Source organism: Calidris pugnax, unplaced genomic scaffold, assembly GCF_001431845.1.
Source record: "Calidris pugnax isolate Ruff unplaced genomic scaffold, ASM143184v1 scaffold44, whole genome shotgun sequence".
Taxonomy (NCBI): Eukaryota; Metazoa; Chordata; class Aves; order Charadriiformes; family Scolopacidae; genus Calidris; species Calidris pugnax.
The window spans coordinates 5,645,732-5,666,484 of NW_015094506.1; the positions used below are offsets into that span (position 1 = coordinate 5,645,732).

Genomic DNA, 20,753 nt, shown 5'->3' on the forward strand with positions numbered 1-20,753 from the left:
CTGAAAAACTGCGAACTCCATCAAGCGCACGCAAACTGGGTTTTCAAGGGCTTGTAACAGGGCCAAGTTTGAGCACAGTTTTAGAGAGCTGGTGCAATGTGTCTTCCTAACAGAAAGCTGCCTCCTGCCAAATTTTGCGTGTAATGCTTCAAAGCATTAAACTGAGAAAGGAAAATATCGCCAGAAATTTTTCTAATGGGTTAGGAGAAGGTCAGATAAACAATGGATTTCTAAGAACGATGTCAGCCATTAGAAAGGGATTAAAAAATTTTTGGCTGAACGTTCCCAAACAAATTTAGCCCGAGGCACAACCCCAACTCGGGAAATTTTCATCTCAGCCAGTTCATTGTGACTTTCTTGGCCTTCAGATAGGGTTTTATACATTGGAAGTACTTCCCCAGCCTTAAGATGGACTGTGCTAACAGCTTGTTCATAATAAAGCAGTCAGCAGAACTGAAATAGCCAAGTCTTTCATAGTTACTGTTACTATGACTTACTGCCAGCCTTCCCACAGTGCAAAGAAATCTGTTCTTCAGGCTTTTCTTCTTTAAATTTCCTGCGGCTTCCTACTCTTTTTCCTCCATCAATCACAGCAGCTCACCTGTCACCAAAGCTAATCTTAGTTGGACTTTGCTTCTTTCACCCATCCCATCCCATCCCATCCCATCCCATCCCATCCCATCCCATCCCATCCCATCCCCACAATTGTCCATTGCTCTTAAAGAGCTATGACCCTGAGCTTGATTCTGAAAGGGAGAGGGGTCTTGGGCCTCATTTTACACCCCAGAGAGACAACTTTACACAAGTACCGTATGATGTCAAGGAGTCAGTCTCCAGCGACTGCTGTGACGAGCTTGGATGCATCCGGATGAATAAAGCAGGTGCTGACAGGCAGAGGAGAGCAGGAGGACCTCTTTGAGCCCTGGAACAGGCTGCCCAGAGAGGTGGTGGCGTCTCCAGCTCTGGAGACATTCAAAACCTGCCTGGACATGTTCCTGGACAACCTGCTCCAGGTGGACCTGCTTTGGCAGGGGGGTTGGACTAGATGATCTCCAGAATTCCCTTCCAACCCCATGTCATTCTGTGATTCTGTGAGATGATATTGAACTGATCTTGCACATGTACGTAACACTGCCCAGTAAGGGTTTTGCCAGTTCAGCAGATGACTAGACTGTGGTAGTTATGGGCCCTAACCCCACTATCCTCATCATGCTAACTGGGATTAAAGCAGAAATCAAAACAAACTGGCCCGGTTTTAACTAGGCTGATCACCAGATTCAAGTTCAGATTCTCCTACAGGCCTTAATTCCTCAGGCTAAAACATTCCCACTGTTTCTTTAACCTAAGTTGGCCAAACAGAGCTCAGCACATACAATTTCTAACTCCAGGATGAAGAGATAACGCATCAAAGTGCTGCTTTGTATGGGTCCTGGTACCAGCATTGGTCTAAAATGCCTCCTGAAGATACTGTTAAACCTCTGTGATGTGGTCGAGCTCTGGGAAGACGCCTGCTCGTTCAGAAAATGACTGGCAGCAGTTGCCTTGACTCACACTCTCCTGTGAAACTGTCAGAAAAATATGGCTTACGCCCCCGATACCATAGGCTGTTGATTTGTCTCAGCTGCTGGTTTTGGTTTCTTGTTCTTTAAGCTTCTTGGGAGCTGTGAATATATTGCTTTGCTTTTCATTTTTGGTGTAGTACTGATACCATGGGGGTTTTTATTGTCGGAATGGGAGCGTCCGGGGGAATTTTGCACAGAGGTAATGGCTAAAATCCTGGTAGGTTTGTTGGTTTGGGGTTTTTTTCCCCATAAAAGATGCATTTAAATCCATATGGGCAAACTCATCCTGCTTCCCTGAAGTGTGAAATCAGTGAGACACCTTTGAAAATAATGAGGTGATTAAATCCAGGTTTGGAAGCCAAGGAGACAAAAGGGTCTTGGTTTAGTTTCTGCCATTGATTTTCCCTGTGAGTTAGAGGCAGGCGCTCAGCTGGCTGCTTGCTCGCTTTCCTCGCTGTAAAATGTGTTTTAATTGGGCTGTTTACCAAGTTGTGATAAAGCATCTACAAATCTAGGTGCAAAGTACATTAATGAGGACCGATTCTGTAATTATTACATAGCGAAGAGGCGGGTTGCCAAAGATTTCGGAAGAGAGGTTAAAAAAGATAAAAAGTTAATTTGAAGGCTTGCTCTTGTTCCCGGCAACATCTAACTGATCTTTTTCTTCTGGCAGAGGGAGTATTTCACAGGGAGCGTTTTGCTGCTGTTTCCTTGTGTTGGGAGGATAGTAGGGCATGCTGTTTTTTCACAGTTAGGTATTCAATTCAGTTATTTATGAACAAAAAAACCCCAACCCAACAAACAAAAATACTAAGCTAACATGGCTAAAAAGATAATTGCATTTTTCTCCTGTGTTTATGGCTCTCAGGAGCAGGAAGAATAACCTTGGGTGATGCTGTCTCCTAGTAGGTAAGTCAGATTTCAGGTCTCAGTGATAATTCTCTCTCTTTTCACTCCAGGCTCATTAGCCGGTTTCTGATGGCTCCTGAACATCCCTGGCTTCCCAGGAAAGCATTCAGAGCTGCGTGTGCTCAGCACATCTCAGAAAGAAGAGATGAAGAGAAGACATTACTTCAAAAAACGTACTTGCTGTTATAATTTCCTTAGATTCAATAAAGGCAGAAGCGACTCTCTCTGTTCCCATCACCTTCCTCCCAGCTCGGTGGCTGTGACTGCTCCAATGGTGAGAGTCAAAATACTCTTGTTCTGGTAAAGCAGCACATTATCTACTGTGTCTGTTCACTCGGGTGTTCAGAGCGATGCCACGGTGGTTATTTGGGTGCCTGCTGTGACCTCCTGCCTCATTGGAGTTGCGCAGCCGTTTTCAACATTGTGAGCACGTGTGGTCACTCAGCTCGGGATCCCTCTTCTCCTCTCGTGCCTCCACATGTGCCCGGCTGTTTGGCTTAGAGAAGCTCGTGTTAGCTGACCAACCGGTCACTGCGTGATACGGCGTGCGGACCTCCGCCTCTCAAACGCGGTCTTTCTGAGTGTTTACCTTGGACTAGGTCTTGCAGATACAGCAGATCCTACAGAAACAGTTGAGCTGTACCTAGTTTGCTGTGCTGGTCTCTACAGGTGGGCAACAGCAGGTATCTGCTCCCCAGGGCTTAAACTAAGACTAAGCTGCAGGGGAACTAAAGGCAGGACATTGAACACAAGTAAGCGCTCGAGTGAACAGAGCCCACAGGAGGTCCCAGACAGAGGGTTTTCCACCCCTGCTGTGGGCTGAGAGGAGGCTGCCGACAGATCCTCCTCCAACCACTGAAAACCATGTGGCTTCTCCTGGCAGCCTGTGAAAACCAAAAGCCACCTCTGGCTTTGCTCACTGACAAACCGGCACAAATCCCAACAATCTCAACGCTCCCGTCTTACTCCCAGCACCTGAGGAGCCTTGAGGGGCAGGAATTAATGATAAGAAAGGAAAAAAAATATAGTGGCTGATAGAGAAATCCAAGGAGAGAAGGAAGCAACAGAAAAGACAGCATCCTCTGGAGAGCAGGCTGCTGCCAGCAAAGGCACGTGTACTGGCAGGCCAGAGATGCAGAAGAAGATGTGCCTGCTGTTCACTGGGTACTAATTGATGATTGTTCTGTCAAGCAACTCGTGATCTCCTGAATTCTGCCCTTTGTTCAGCAGTCCATTAAGGCAGCAGCAGCAGATGAGCTAAGAACTTACAGCGATTCTACTGGGAAACCATAAATAACTTTAACAGCAAAAAATAAAATGTATATTTGTCCCAGCACTTTTTGCCCAAATGATTATTAATCCACTTAAAACGAAAATACTTAAACATACAATTTGGATGATCTAAAACCTCTGTTAATAATTTCCGAGAGCGTAGCCTGCTTGTTGTTTGAGTACAGAGTTTATTATTTTGCTATATTCATGAATAACGCAGTGTCAAGTTCTCATTAGGGATTTTTTTCATGGTTTTTCTGTCAGTATAAACAATGGCTTGAATACAAGTCAGCGCTTACAAGTTTTTATCTTGTGTGTTGGAAACAGAAGATTGTTATGTGTTACTGTGACAGTGAAACAGGTTATTTACATTTGATTTCCGTGCGATGCTCCTAATGATAGTTTATGCTTCACGAGTCTGCATGTGCATTGGAAATCAGAATGCATATCTTATTTTTTTCTGAACAGGAAAGCCACAAATAACTGTTTTGCTTTGAAACTTTGGCTCAGTCATGCTTACAGTTTGATTAATAACAGTGGGACCGTATGGAGTGAAATAGAAATTAGAAATTATGAAAATGCAGGCAAAGTCTTACTAGTGTTCAGCAAGTTGTGTTACCTTTGGTACTCCACCCCCAATGACCAAAAGCAACGTAGGTTGCTTTTGCCAATAGCAGTTGCTGCATTCTCACAGCAATTTTGCACAACAAGTTTATTTTTCTGCCTTCATTTTCATATTTTCTACAGCTACATAGTTGTGTTTTGTGTTAACAAAAATTGCATTAACAAAAATATCCGCACTCTTACCATAAATAGTGATCTTTCCACGGGAAGGAGGAAGGACCAGAGGTGGTGACTGCAAAGAAAACAGAAATGGAAAGTATTTTATTTATGGGGTTTTTTTCAGGTGGCCAAAAGACCAAATGGATGCCTAAAGACAGGAGGCTGCCATGCTGCACGTCGTGAGTGGGAGAGAAATGACATGGAGGTGTCTGGGCCTCCAGGGGCCTGACCCTGCTCCCCTCCTCCTGACAGTGAAACGCTGAGCTCCTCAACACAAATGACACCTCCTCACCTGGGGAGAAACAGCAGCGTCCTAAACGTCCCGCTTCCCGGCTCCCACGGGGACGTCTGCGTAGTCGAGTGCTCACAGTTGGAGCGAGGCACTGCTGAGCACCACTGATGTGCAGGGTCTTGCTGAGCTGGCCGGCAAAAATGAACGTTTTCATGGTAATGACACTTAAAAAAAATCATAGAATGGTTAGAGTTGGAAGGGACCTAAAAAAACATTGAGTTCCAACCCCCCTGCCATGGGCAGGGACACCTCCCACCAGACCAGGTTGCTCGAAGCCCCATCCAGCCTGGCCTTGAAATTTCTAGGGGTGGGGCATCCACAGCTTCTCTGGGCAACCTGTTCCAGTGTCTCACCACCCTCACACTAAAGAATTTCTTCCTAATATCTAATCTAAATCTCCCCTTTTCAATTTAAAACCATTACCCCTTGTCCTATCACTACACTCCCCGGTAAAGAGTCCCTCCCCATCTCTCCTGTAGCCCCCTTCAAGTACTGGAAGGTCATTATAAGGTCTCCCCAGAGCCTTCTCTTCTTCAGGCTGAACAACCCCAGCTCTCTCAGCCTGGTTTCACAGGAGAGGTGCTATGTTGGGATGCTTAAAAACCTAAAAATATGGAAATTTTGAAAGCCATGCCACATATGGAGATGACAAACCATAGTCCTATGCACTGAATACAGGCACGATGTGTGTGCATCAACGCCCTTCTGCAGCTCCCTTCTGGTCCGAGTTCCTTCAGGACGAGACATATTGATGGATATCCTGAAAGAGGGAGAGGCCTAAGACAAATCCTTATTTGCTTTATACTCTTTACTGCCTGATCCAAAGTCCAATACTTTTTGATTTGGCTTCACTGCGTTTTGAACTAAGGCCTAAATATCTGGGGTAGCCTTTGTACTCAGGATTAAAAAATTCAGCAACTATTTCTGTTACCTGCTTTTCTCTGCAAGTCTTTTAAATTTGATAGTGAAAGGCAGCTCCTGTGATGACAACTTTGTCGCAGGTGGATCCCACCATCCGAGTCCAGCTGTGGAAACAAGCACACCTTGCTGCTCATGGTGCTGGAGGGAACGAAAAGCCATAGGGGGAGAAGCCACCAAACCCAGCCAACTGTCTTCTGCAGTCTCTAGGTGCAAGAGCAGTGGATCACACTGCCTTCTCCCGGCTGGTTGCTCCAGGGAAGCAGCTTCAGACCCGCAGGCCAATCTCAGGGTTACACAGAGCAGGAATTTTCATCCGGGAGCACAGTGGGGACGGAAAGGCTACAGGTCACACAAAAAGCCAACAAACAGCAAAATTTGCAACCAAAAAGCGTTCAGAGGGTAGTTTCATATCAGCCTGCAAAATCAAGAGGTGTACGCAAAGATCTTGGCCGTGTTTTTCCTATGAGAGCCAGCAGAGCAGCCACAGGGCTTGGCCAGAGCGGAACAACCGCTTCATGCCGTCTTCAAACTGCTACGAGCGGCCCTCAGTCGGTCCCCAGCTCCTCACCCTGCGTCCCACAGCTTGGTTTGTGCGTGGGTTTCGTTGGCATATGAGTTCAGAAAGCCTTAAGGTGGCAGCACCAGACAGGCCTCAGGGCTGGTACCCGCAGCTCAGCCCTGGGCTGCTCCAGGTGGTGGCCTGGGACCAAGGACCAAGGGCTGGGAGGCAGCAGCGGTTCAGGAGATGCAGAGAGAGGTCGGGCCTATCAGAAGGAAAGGTAAATGCCTTCACGGCCTTTCACGCCACACAGGATCAGGTGAAAACCTACCCTGTGGGTTCTACACAAGGTACGCAAGGTTGGCCAGCCTGAGGAGGGCCCGTGCCAGCAGTGATGGAAAGCTGCTGCCGCCTGGCATGCTCCACGGTGTGCATGGCCTGGGGCTTCAGTCCCATTGCCCTCAAGCAGGCTGGGCTTGACTGAAGTCAGGGTGAAGACCTCAGGCTTCCCGAGAGTATCCACCTGAACGTGACCAGCTTTGCTAGAAAGCAGGAAAAAAAGTAAGTGGGGAAGAAGGGGGGAGTTTCAATTAGAAGCTGTGTTGGAATCTGCAGGAAAAAGTAAGGCTTTGAAGATAAAAGGCTTCTGATACCTTTTTTCCAAAAGCTTCACACATGCTCCCCCTTTCCTCCTGGCTGTGGAGGGAGGTATCATGGCACAGTTCCCTGCAGGAACAGGGTCCAGAACAACCACCTGCAGCTGCTGCAGCTCCCCAAGCTGCTCTGGACAGCCCTCCTAAAGCCCCGCAGCTCTGCTGGATTTTGGGATTAAAACCACTGCTAAGTATTTTTCAGGGATCCACGCAGCCTGACTGCTCTAACTTGTCGCACCACCATGAACTGGTACATTTTTATAAATGCAGGATAGAGCCAGCCTCTTCTCCAAACCACCCGGCAACAGGGCAAGAGGCAACGGTCACAAACTGCAGCAGCAGGAATTGCAACTAAATACACAGAGGAACCCCTGCTCCAGGAGAATGGCTCAGCGCAGGGGTCCAGAGAGGGTGTGGAGTCTCCACCCTGAGCGTGCAAGGTCCTGAGCAACCTAGTCTAGTTCTGAGGCTGGCCTTCACTGAGCCACAGGTTGCACCAGAGACCCTGAGAGGTTCCTTCCAGTCTGCTCTTTAACAGGATTTCTCTTTAAAACGTGAAGGTGGATCACAGGTAAAATGTTCACGAGTGTCCTTTTCACAACAATCACGGTTGTTGGCCGGGATTCCTGATCATGGACACAGTTTGAATTTTTCCTCAACTCTTGGTCTACAGCAGGTACACCTTACCTTCGTGAAGCAATGGAAAATATTTTCTTGGTTTGGGCTAATAAAAAGCAAAGCTGAAGTCTGCAATCAATTTTCTTCATATAAGCGATGAAATGCAACAGAGCAGTCTTTACAAAGACTCCCGTAATGAACGGAAACAAGGATGAAAACATCTCAGCCTGCTTATGCCTGCTATGAACCCTCGGGTGCTTTGTGAATCTTCGTGCCATGAGGCTTTTCAAGAACAACCAAGGACACTTGTCTGCTCTGGCAACTACAACAGCCTGAGCTGCGCAGGCTGCAGTAGAAATTAGAATCATAGAATGGTTAGAGTTGGAAGGGATCAAATCATCAAGTTCCAACCCCCCTGCCATGGGCAGGGACACCTCCCACTAGAGCAGGTTGCTCAAAGCCCCATCCAACCTGGCCTTGAACACTTCCAGGGATGGGGCATCCACAGCTTCTCCGCTGTGAGTTGAGGCAGAAGCAAAACCAAAGGGGAAATACAGGAGTTTGCAGCCTTTGTGCCCTCTAATGAGTTGTGGGGCTGTTACAAGCTCATTTGAAGGACGGGTGCTTAGGAAGATGTGGTTTGAAGGTCCAATGCCTGCTCACTGCAAGGGAATCATAGAATGGTTAGGGTTGGAAGGGACCTCAAGGATCATCGAGTTCCAAACCCCCTGCCATGGGCAGGGACACCTCCCACCAGACCAGGTTGCTCAAGGCCCTGCTGCCCATTTGGCTCTGCAGAGGCAGAGTGCCTCCTGGGAGGCTTTGAATTGCCACATTTAAGTTGCCAAAGTGCCCCCTGAACTCAGGACAGACCTCCGCTGCGGCTTTTACCACTCCCACCCAAGGTCAACGCACACAAACATTTTTCCCTCAGCGACTGAACACTTGTACTCATCTATTTCCAGACACATGTCTACGCTTCCAGAATAAAAAGGTACATGGATTCTTAAAACCCGCCAATCAGTGTATCCTTAATGCACCTACGTGAAGAAAAAGCTGGGTCAGAGGGCTGTGGCAAATGGCCAGATGAAAAGGCTGCTCAGACAAGCCCCAGACCGGTCTTGTCTCTTGCATTGTGAAAGACAAGAAAGGAAAGTTCCACCAGACCCTTCACTGAACACTTGACTGCGCGCTGGGAAGGGATGTCTGGGTTTTTGATCAGCTACTCTCAAAGTCCAAGAAGCTCCACTAAATGCTAAAAATAAGGGGCGAATTTCTCTCTCTGCAGAAATGGTAAATACAGAGTTCTGATGTCAACCTGTCCGGAGCAGCTCTTTTAATTGGCTCAAATGAAACCCTAGAAAACGAACATCAGCCTTCACTGTCCCATAGTTTCTGTGGGTTGCTATTGACTGAAGATAGAAAACCAAGATAAACTATGTGTGATTTGAAGAGGAAGCAGCCAACCCAGGTGGCTTGGCCAACGTTGCCTTTTTTAAGCACAACAGAGATTATCCTCTATTTGGAACCACCTTTTAAATGCCAAAAGTTTGTTCTACATTAAAGAATTATTTCAGGGCCTGTTTTTGTTTAGTGTAATAAATGGCACAGGAGGAGTTTGGTATGGTACCTACCTAGACCGCTATTCCAACACACACACATGTGCAACTTCACATAGAGAAGGTCAGCAGGAACAGCCACCGCCACCTCCACCAGTGAGGACTTCAAGTGCCTTTCTGGTGGTCTCAGGTCTCCTCTGTTCATGTCTTAGCATTCCCCAAAAGGAGGCCCAAGAACAAACCTTCTGTGACTTGAATTTCTACTGACCTGTTACTACTCCATGGCTTCTTCAGAGTGTTAGGCCACTTGTAAAAGGTGTTTTCACCTCCTCGCATTTTTGAGAGGCAACAAAACTGCACTGCTGGCCCTCAGCTCAGGGGTGACTCCATCAAACGTGGGTGTTGGACGCTGTTTGAGACCAATGTTTGAGGGCAGTTCTCCAATGCAGAATTCATCCCAGTTAGTGGCAGCTCACAGTCACTGTTGCTGATTATTAGGGATTGGAATTAGTGATTTCCACTAATTTTTTCATCTTCTGAGAGTACAACAATTCAGCACAGTCCAAAAGATCTCCCTCTTTTCTTTCCTCTTTGTCTGAAGCAACAAACCACAAACTCCATGTTTGCTCAGTCCATCTTTCATACTTGTCATAAGGAACGTTTCTGCTGTAACAGCATCTTTTCCAAGTCTTTTGTGTTCCCGTGGCAACACGCTGCTGCTGTTGTTTTCAATAAAAATGCATTTTGTGGCTGAAGCAGGCCACGGTGACCGCAGCCACCAATGCCCTCTTTAAGGCTGCAGATACCCACTTCCAGCTCAGGGCTCTGGAAACTGTCTCTTCTCCTGGCACATTTTCCTGTCCTGGGAAGCCAAGAACGTTTCATACTTGGAGCAGAACCGAACACAACGCTGGAAATCTGCTTAGAGTCTGCAAAATTGGTGCATTTTGATGGCCTCTGCTTTTGGTTGCTGGAAATGTCTTCATCAGGGGCGTTTCACAAGCTTTGCTTATTTTTTTTTGCAGAGTGAAGCTCTTTGTTCTGGTTATACACATGGTCCTTTCTTTCCTCTTCGAGATCTACTTCCACCTGCCAATTCCTAATTTCATCATACAACACTGAACAATAATTTGTCTGCTTTTCTGTATTTCTTTTCTTCCAACTATAAATGGGAACTGTGAGATTTGTCTTACTAGTAAGGTACTTTGACACCAGTTGATTAGAACGTGCACGAGAAGAAGTAGATACTGTTATGCCCCATAATCCAGGTCAAAAATCTATTCATGGTAATTCCAAGAATCCCCAAAATAATGTCCTCAAAATAATCTACAACTTATAAGAATCTAATGATTCCACCTTTTTTCTGAGAGGGAAACACAGCTCAGGTGCAGGAACTTGGGTGGAAGTCCAATTATGTTTTCCTAATACAAATGCTATAAAACGTACAGACTTCTCCCTTTTTCATGAAACCATTAGATGTGGTGACGCTTCTTTAATTAATTGGCTTCAGCTCATGGGACTCTCGCTATACAATGCAGACTTATCTTTACAACACTAGACTTGTCTTTAGTGTAAATGCAGAGCATCTCCCAGCTCCTGCCCTGAAAATTTCTCTGCCATTTTTTGCTGCTCCCCACTAAAAGATGTGGCACTGAAAATAAATAATTTCAATAAAACTCAGAAAACCATTGTCACGACATACCTTAAAGCCAGGGAGCACTGATCTCCAAACCCACTGCAACTTCCAAGTTGGGTTGTTAGCAGGTCTAGCTGCAACCCAAAAGCCACCAACGTAACGCAGGTGGTGTCTCAGGTGACCTGGAGATGTTCATGTTCAGTAGTATGTGCGTGCAGGTTTTATGGCACAGAGAATCCAGGTTCCCCAGCCAGAGTGGAACATTTCCTTCACAGGAGGATTGCTATGAGCCAAAACAGTACTCTTCTTTTTCAAATCATTTGGATGGCTGATAAGTCTCCCTAGAGCTGCCAAGAAACATCAGCATTTCCAACGCTCGCCAGGTAAGGTCAAAAACCTGAAACCACGGCATTAAAACTCAGTTAAGCAATAAATTACAAGAAACCTCTAGAGGACAAGGAGGAAAGGGAAGCGATCCTGGCTCTCAATACAGCCCTGTGAAAGAAGCCACCAAACAATCAACATTTTTCCTCTAATTCAGGCTCCCTTCTGTAGAGGTATCAACTAGGATATAGGTCTCATGTAATAAACGAATTCCTACAAAAAGACTCTGTGAGCAGCACCCTCTTCACTTTTCAGCTGGGTGACAGAGCCAGTCTTTTTGGATCCGACCAAAAGTACAGGCAGAGCCAAAAATTAAATACTCGCAGATTGAGATAACGACAGCAACTCTTTATGCTTTAAGGAAAACCTCATTCTATCCTTTACAGGTTTACCTAAGAATTTCTAGCTGAATAGCACAGGTCAGTTTGGGAGCTATTGATAGCACAGTACCAAGTATGAAGGGGATTTTTCATCAGCCAAACTCTCCTTGGTCTGCAGCAACATCACTGAGAAAGTGCCGGAAAGTTACTGGTTTCCCACAATTCTCTAATAATCACTTTTGCCTTCTATCTTTATTGACTAAATTCTGTCTCACAATACACTGCAGTAGCTCCATCTTAAAAAACAAACAAACAAAACCCTCAGAAAACTAAATATTTCTATTTTGTTAGAAATATTCCAGAGCCAAACAAGAATCTCATCCCGTTTAACAACAGAGGTTTCTAACCCAAAACTAAGATTGTAACTACACTTTCAATTTCTCATTGGAAAGTCAGTAGAGCCACAAAACATTGGCCACATCATTGTATTTTCTAGACATTTAACTGAACCTGAGTTATCTGTCTTCTGTTTTTGCACAACTTTTAACCCCCCCAAAAAAGAAAAAAATAATCCAGAGCAATGATTATTTATCCTCAACCATCCAGATATCCTGCTTCACTTCCAAAGGTCTGATACTTAAACTCAATTTTCTACATTTTCAGATAGAGTACAGCTTCTCAGTCATTCTGATAAGCCAGGGACTAGGTCAGACAAACCGATTCCATGTCCCTCTACCCTGTCCAGGACAACCACTGCACTTAAAGATACCACAGGTAATTCCTGATGTAGTCTTATTAGGCATGATAATTTGGAAGGTTATATGCAACTCAGCCCCAAAATAGTTTCCTTGCAACTGTGTAATTAAAGGTAGCATCTTTCCTCATGTACATTCTTATGTACATTACAGTTCATACTGCACATTAAACAGTCAAAATACCAGAGCTGTCATTTAGTTGCCCATATCTTGACAAACTACTATTTTTTTTTTAAAAAAAAGTATGTCTCACCAAAAATGTTGTTCTTCAGCTTGCAATTATCTGGACTCCGTGAACTAGATGTACAACATTCTTTGGCAGATACTCTACCTTGAACCCCTTAATTATTTTATATATATTTTTTTTTTAATTTCAGTACCATTATACATAATTGGTTTGTTGCGTTCTAAGGCCGATTCAACAGGTTCAAGAACATCACCACCCCGGGTAAGATGCCCACCTGTACCCATGTGATGCACAGATTCACCAGGCTGCCACCACCTTCTGCAGAGGCAGCTGAGACTGCTTTCTCCTGCGCTGCACAACCTTGCAGCAACCTCCACAGCAGTCTATGCCTCGGATTTCCAAGTGTAGATTTCACCTACGATAAAATTTCATGATGAACGTATTGATCAGCAGCTCCTGGTATTGAGATGCACTGGCTGTACGTATCCCAGGACCTCCATCGGTTCCTGCAGGAGGAGTTCCTTTATCCTCATCTCCAGCTGCACACGGATCAGCTGGTATCGATAGACATCCTTTGCACGTTGAATTCATTGTACATCCTGTATGGAAAAACATTCTCTTTGATTTTGTTCATTGGTGTTGACTCAGGCTAGTTGTTGGAGCTTCCCTTTTCAATGGCAACCCACACTTTGGAAATGCTGTTAAACCATCACGTACATTTCCTGGGAAGCAGGTGTCAGTCTCTTTCCTTTCAGAGATCCTGATGGGAGTCAGACAGTGTGGAGAAAAGCTTTGAAAATGAGCTGCCTTATCCAAACTCTCATTAGTCCATTCCTCACCCCAACAGGTAATTCCCAAGTGGCTGGCAGGCTACTCATTTTCTTCTTGACACACTATCCATGTTTTAATGTTCTGCTGCAGGCCATTTCTGCTCCACAGATTTTAAGTTAGACACAATTTCCAAACCTTTTCTTTCTTTCAAAAGTTTTGGGCATCTGTGGTATCAAGCTGTTAATTGATTTTGCAGGATGGAGATGGTAAGTTCTGTACAACAGCTTTCAGAATCCACTCAGGCACTTTATATCTTAAGAGGCAAAAGAAATTTTTATTTCCAACTGGATTTTATGACTGCTGCAGATCACTTCCAGGTTCTCCCAAGAAGCCATTACACATTTGTTTTAGATTCCTCCTGGCTTGAATTTAGAGACATGAGGCACCTCTGGTTTCTGTAAAGACTTGACCAACGAAGATGACCAACTCGCAAGAGAGGTCACCTCTGACAACAGCAGCGAGGGGCCTAGCAGCAGCTGATTTGAAGGGTTTTAAGCACCCCCCACTGAGAAATATTTCTCATGGAATCAAGTGTGGAGCCATTTATTTATCTGCTGCTCTACATGACTCCCACTAGTTTCCAACCACACTGCACAAGGAGCAATGGAATCTCCACAACAATCGCCACCAGCACCCACAAAACCTCTGAGACTCCCTCCCAGCTTCCCAAAAACCTTCTCCCTCTGCTGCGTGACACCACCCTGAGGTGCCAAAAGTATCAAATTCAGCAGTTTCACCACAGGGTCCTCTGTTGTCATAGTACCACCAAGCTGATTCTTCAACAACATAAATCAATGCAGTAACAGCAACTTTTTTTTTTTTTTCAGAACAGGAAGAATAGAACAGACACTAGGAAAAAAAAAAACAATTTTTATTCAGTTGAAAAGAAGTCATTTACTCAATCACATTAACTATGCTAAAAATGATTTTTTTTTCTGACTACACCAGCAGTTAAATATTTTCAGCACCAATTCAGGACACATTAGTGACATTTATCACAACAGGTCTATTTCTTAATGTAGAAGGACATACTAACTTCAGTAGCTGCTACTGGGAAAGGAGTAAGCAGAAGACTGCCCTTTCTTTCCAAATACTTATCAGCGAGAGTAGCAACTTCAAGAAATAAATAACTGCCAAATTATCTCCCAAATCTTTAAATCGATCTTTTAAAAATAGAGTTAAAATAGATATCTTAATATGAGCTATCATAGATTTTAATTTTTTTTATGTGCTGAATACTCCAAAATGCGAGTAGTTGAGCAAGCATCCAGTACATACCTTTTAAAATAGTTCTTCCCTCCCCACAATATCAACCCCAGTTGCTTTTGTTTTTTTGTTGTTTTTTTTTTATTTATCCAAGTCATGCTGGTTAGATCCCTATCTCTAGTGACTTCCCAGTAAACACCACTCCGTTTGATATCACTAGGATATGCTACCATCCTATGAGTGAAAGAAGTCAGTGACCTGGCCAAATACCACCGACTCACACGAACAGAGAATTCATCCAGTCATTGGCTCGTTGTCTCTGAACATCAAACAAATCCTAAGCTTTAAATTCTAAAAGCTTTTGTGGTCTTCCTCTTGCTGGGCCAGTTCAGAAGGTCATCACTGAAGGCAGAACTGATGAAGGCAAAGAAACCAAAAAAGCAGCAGATAGTACTGTCTCTCTGTCCTTTTAAACAAATCAAGTTCGCACAAAACAAAAGGAGACAAGGTTAAAATGAAGTTTATTAGTTTTTTTGGTTTTTTTAAGCTTTTTTTATATAAAACTGTTTGTGAAACAGCTATTTTATTCCCATGGCAGAGTGACCCCTGAAAGATGCACTAACCCCTTTCTTAAGGCCTTAACAAGAAAAAAAAATTATGATTTTTTTGTTGTTGTTCCTTAAACCCAAATGTTTTAACATTACATAATTTACAAAAAAACCCCACCCCAAATAACCATATAGTGTAGGCTGTTACACTGACATTCCCTCTTCCTTCCTTAGGAAAAGCAAAACATAAAATTAAAAAAAAAAAAAAAAAAACATAATAGATTTTCACCAATATCACTAAACCATGTCACTAAGCACTATCCCAACCTGTCTTTTGAACACCTCCAGGGCTGGTGCCTCAACCCCTTCCCTGGGCAGCCCATTCCAAGGCTTCATAACCCTTTCAGCGTAAACATTTTTCCTAATATCCAATCTGTCAAAAATAAAAAAAAAAAAAAAAAAGGGCTAAGTGGATTTTCCCGATCAGTTTGAAGATCCATTGACTCCACCAACATTCAGATTTCCTTCCCAGTTTCCCAATCTGGCAGGTAAACCATCTCTCCCTCTCACCTGCCGTCAAAACTGAAGGCAGCTTCCATGGAATGTTTTGGGAGGCGTGTGTTGTTGCCACAAAGGGCAGAGACTCCTTTCCCCCGCGTGGCACAGATGTTCCCACACGAACAAGGATGTGGCCAGCAGCAGCTACCTCTTACTGCGTGAGTCTCAGCACCTAAGAGCCTTCAGATGGTTTGAAGCTCCCACTATTAATACATAGTGTTTCTCAAAAATTATAACCTCCCCACCCCGCCATACGGACACCCCATCACCTGCAACCATCCCAGCCTTCCTCCCACACCCTAAAACCAATTTCTCATTCTTTTGTTTGTCTTTTAAAATTGAACTTCCTTGGATGTTGTGAGAAAGAAAGCAAGGGGAAGGGAGACAAGTCCTGTGTGGAGTACTCCCAGTTCCGCTGTTCTTTCCCACAAAATGTTAGGCTCCACGGGCCTTGCCTTGATTTTGGATCGAGTATTTACTTTAGCTACGGTTTTCTTTTTTAATTTATATGGGTTTTTGTTAATTTTAATCAAAAGCATCAAAAGGGATATAGCGCACCTTTCATTTAAAACAAAGTCTTTCAAGACTAAAAAATAGATCTTTATATATATATATATTTATCCCTCCCTCTTTAATTCCCCCCACCTGTTTCCTTTTTTCCCCCTCCCCTTCCCACTGTCACTATGGAGATTGTGTCCATGGAAACAGCTGGTTCAGACTCCTTGGTCAGATTCTGTGATGTCATCAGTCTTGAGTGTGATGTAAGAATTTATGAAGGAAGTGCTGGCATTGGCAGGCACGTCGAGAGGGGGCATGGCTGCACAGTGGGAGAGATTCCATTCAGTCACGAATGTCCACCGCTTTTTATCTCAACAGCCTAACCTGGAAAACAAAGCAAAACAGTAATATGGGAATGGCTCCTTCCCTCTCTCTGCCAACAACACCCCCCCCTCCGGCTTCGGAACAACCCGCTCAGCAGCCGGCCACAGCAGTAACACCACGAGCTCTTTAGTTTTGTGGACTGAAAAAGGATGGAAGCTCGATGGTGAGTAGTTCATAAGAGCAACTCCATGTGATATAAAGTACGAGTTAAACAACCAGCAGAAAATGAAATAAACCCAGCTACAGAGGAGGTCCAGGATGACCGGACGAGCCGTGCCATGACAAGGACACGGCAGTCTTACAGAACAGCTGCCTCCAGCAGCCAGAAAGGAGCTCATTTACCTTTTACCTCACGTTCACTCCTCATCTTGACTATGAAAACTGGAAACAGAGGGGACCAAGCACATTCAAATGCGATGACAGCTTCTGGGATGCCACACTCATTGCCCCTCAGGGACTGGACCCAAGTATTTTCATACACTACCATCCAACAGTAGTTTTCAGTAAATATGTAGAAGACAGTAAACCCAGTATCAAAATTACAGGAGTCCAACTGCAGGAACCAAATCTGGGAAATGACTGGATTTCACAAGCTAAAGGTAAAGCTGCAATTAAACTAATTGGAGGGCAGGTAATATTTCTTTCTGTTGCTTTTTGTTCTAATTGCCAGATTATGGTGGTGGCAGCAGTTCACGGAAGGACTAAGCTTGTGGTGTCTGTCAACATCCAAGTGCTTGGCACGTTTGTTCTCCCTGTCCAGAAATTCTCTAGGGTGAGAGAATGAACTTCAGGCGTTTGCTAACTTGGTGGAGGCTCAGATCAAAAAAGAAACTGCAAAGTTCAAACTTCATTTCTCTAAGCTACAGTTCTCATTCTTAATCTGCACAGGCAAGAAAGAAAAGCTTGAAATAATCTATTTCTTTCTTCCCTCTCTCATAACACAAGCGAGCCCAGAATCAATTTGTTTATTTAGTAAGGTTACTTAACTTTGATATAACTTAGATAAATCCCTCCCCACTGGCTAGTGAGCTTGGGAAAAGGAAAAAAGCTCACAACGTGACGCATATGGAGAACAGTTAACGGCACTAGAGGTGCGCCTGGGAGCGAAGGAACGCCCATGTTCATTCATAGCTGGCAATTAAACTCCAGGAACCCTAACTAAGCGCCATACAGAAGTCACCGCTGTTCCGATTACCAGCACACCAATTAGATTACATCCCAGCACGGCTACCTCTTGGCTGCAACCACCCCCTCACCCAGGGGTGCCAGGCTAAGAACGAGTCAGGCGAGCGGGTATGAAAACCAGACGGGTAAAGCCCTGGGGCTGCAGCTGGAAGGGGAAAGGAGGGGGGTTCCTAGAGAGCTCCGGCAGCTGACCTCGGCGGCACTCATTACCCTGCAACTGCGAGCCCTCACCGGAGGAGGGTCAAGGCCGCGTTGCTGTCTCTGGCTCCCATACAACTGCAGCTTGCCCATGCCTGGAACGGGTCCAGAGCATTAGGCACTCACTGGCTCCGGGAGGAAACGGGCTCACGGCGCAGAGAGAGCCCTTCCCCGCTGCTGGACAGGATCCAGAGCACCAGACTCACTCCCACAGTCACTCTCCAGATCTGGATTTGATCCAAATGTTCTAGAGGCAACTGGCTCAGGGAGAGAGAAGCAACAGAGACAGAATACACCAACTTGCCTGGACGTTATCCAACGGGCAGGATTTTTCTTAACTTGCTGGGCCCAGGAGTAAACAAGCCCAATAATCTGACAGCTGAGGGCCCATTCTATCTTAACACTAAGGCCAGTAGAAGTACTGCTCCTGTACTACCAGCACTGCTACAGAACCCTTCTAAACTTCTTTAATTACCACACTAACAGGCAATTTTCTTTTTCTTTTCTTCTTTTTTAAGTAATTGGATCTTTTAGATTTGCATACGTTTTATTTTGGGATTCAGGTCATGCTGGAGAACTTCACCTTTAAGACACTCTCAGAAACCAAATGGGGAGGGCTAAATAGGCCCTTCAGGTAAGTACTTAAGGGAAAAGTGGATTTGGAAATAAATGATGCCTTAGAGAAATGTCTAGAGCACACAGTAAACATGGTGCAGAGACTCTACAGCCTGCAAGGTCTTCAGCTAATGCATTCATAGGATATATTAAAGAGTTAGCATTGGACAATAATGCAGGAAACAAAGCTGTGTAAAGGTCTCTGGGATATAGTAATGTTCACCAGCACCTTAAAGAAATGGCCCAAAAAATCATCACTAAGAAGACTTCTCTAGTGTGAAACAGTTGTAACAGAAGCCCTGTCTGTGAGACTACCATCCTGTTTTAACATCATGAATTATATTGCCTTTTACGCTTTAAGGAAAAGAGAAAAGCTTAGAAGAATCCCAGTGACCTTTACCATGGAAGGAAAAAAGTTACTCAAATAATGAACTTTAAATACTGTTTGCATGGTAACTGTTTAACAACTCCAAAGCCAAGAAAGAATGCTTAAAAATGAAAAATCACAGAACACAGCAGAGCTACAGCAAGTCAGGAGTCAGTCTATAAAGTGTTCATATAAAACACTACCTGTCTTCTGCTACTGCACAAAAAACCAGAATCGTCCGAGTAATCTCGCATCCTTCAGAGAAAACACCATTAAAAGCATTTCACAATTACTTAACTCAAGAAACAGGTAAGATTTTAAGGTAAGGGAGGTGCCTGGGGAGCAAGGGAACAACAGTAAGGGACCAGGATTGTCATAATCAGCTCAGAGAACAGACATGGAAGAGCAATGTTACCTGCCTAACTACAAGAAAGAGAAGCAACTAGCTGGAGTAAGAAACGCAATTCAGCAGTGAAATGAAGGCAAGAGACCTTCTTAGGCTGCAGGTTATGGGAAAGGGTGCCAATAAGTATTAATTTGAAAGCAAACATGTATTTCATTTAGACCTCCCTGTTGCCAGCAAACAGCAAGGCACTCAGTGGAAATGAAATAAGAAATCCCAATCTCATTGCATTCCCTGGGTGCCAACTCCCACCCCTGGGCTACTACCTCCTCGTGCCTGGATATCTGCCCAGCCACACAGTGAACCAGATGAGGTAAACGACCCAACTCAGACGCTAACATGAGAAAAAGTAGTTTCAGACAAATCGAATTCCCCACCCAGGCACAAGAGCACAACTGCTGCGTCCCAAAGCACTGCTCACACTAACTCATGGCAACTACAGCCCACCCTAGATTCAGAGCCAGGGACCAGAGCAAACATTACAAACTTATGAAACTGAGGCCACTTGTGGATATAGTTCCACCTTCTATCACTCATCTCTGTTTGCAAAACAGAGGAAAATGCTGGTCTGAAAGAAATGTAACAGGCTCTTGATAAGATTAATTTATTTGTCCCTGTATTTACATTGCCAGAAAAAAGGGGAATGAAGATTACAATAATCTTGAACTCATCAGTATTAATTCTTCCTTACATGTACAATTTAAGATACTTTGATGAATTTATTTATATAGAAGCTTACTATTACTCTGAGACTTATGGAAAAAACCTTTCAGATCCTTATGGATGTGATGATGGCAATATGAAAGGAGATTTCTGCCACTGGTTTAGCTGGGAGAATAACCAGGCAGTTGTAAACAGTTAACAAGCTTTGCCTCTCACTGCTAAACAGAAGGAACTGCTGCAGAAATACAAGAAAAGTCAAGTCACTAGCCTGAACAGAGTGGTACAGAGGGAAAAAAACCCCCCACAAACCCAACTACACAGCTTGTGCAAATTTTCTGAATGTACACCAGAGCACCTTGACGTCTCACAGAAACGGTGAAGGCACTGGAGGTAAGGAGCCACAGAAAGTGGCCGGTGGAAATTGGGAACTCTCCCCAACTCACCTGTGCTTGCTTTTATTTCCATTCCCAGGAGTACACTTCCCCCCTCACCCCCGCTCCGACTGCTCTGTGCTGAGGCTGCCTTTCACCATCTTGTTCTGCAAGGAGGGAAGAGAGCAAGGAAGGAGGGGCTGACGAACCAGCAAGCCAAAAGGAGGAGGAGGAAAAAGAAAACGAGGGAGAAAAGGAAGACAGGGGTAGGGAAAGTGAACATACAGAAAGTGAGAGAGAGAAAAAGAAGTCAGTATTGGAACCAGACATAGATTTTTCAGACAGAGTTTTTCCTGTGACAAAAGCAGGCAATTCCGCAAAAGTAGAGAGTTTGGGATATGAAAGCCTGGTTAATTTTAAGAAACACAGAATTTAACACAAAAAGGTAGAGCAAGCTGAGAAACATTGTTTAAAATCGCCGCACAGATGGCTTAAGACAATCCAAGACAGCAGTGCCACCAAAAGGTGAGGTATCCCATCCCCTTTATATCCTCCTCAGTGCCTCGGCATCCTTAT

General features: G+C 44.5%; 1 protein-coding gene across 3 annotated transcripts in view; it reads right to left on the reverse strand.

The window, feature by feature from the left end:
• Positions 1-15,384: 15,384 nt before the first annotated feature.
• The window catches only part of TCF20 (transcription factor 20 (AR1)), a 138,090-nt gene continuing 132,721 nt past the window's right edge, over positions 15,385-20,753 (reverse strand). The window contains exons 5-6 of one of the 3 annotated variants that reach the window (XM_014964012.1): positions 20,250-20,344; positions 15,385-16,375 (exon numbers count right to left, since the gene is read on the reverse strand). In XM_014964012.1, coding sequence (XP_014819498.1) covers positions 20,294-20,344 — 51 coding nt within the window. In that variant the 3' untranslated portion in view covers positions 15,385-16,375; positions 20,250-20,293. Of the gene's footprint in view, positions 16,376-20,249; positions 20,378-20,753 lie in introns of all 3 variants that reach the window. The other 2 variants (XM_014964011.1, XM_014964013.1) reach the window with 2 other exon arrangements.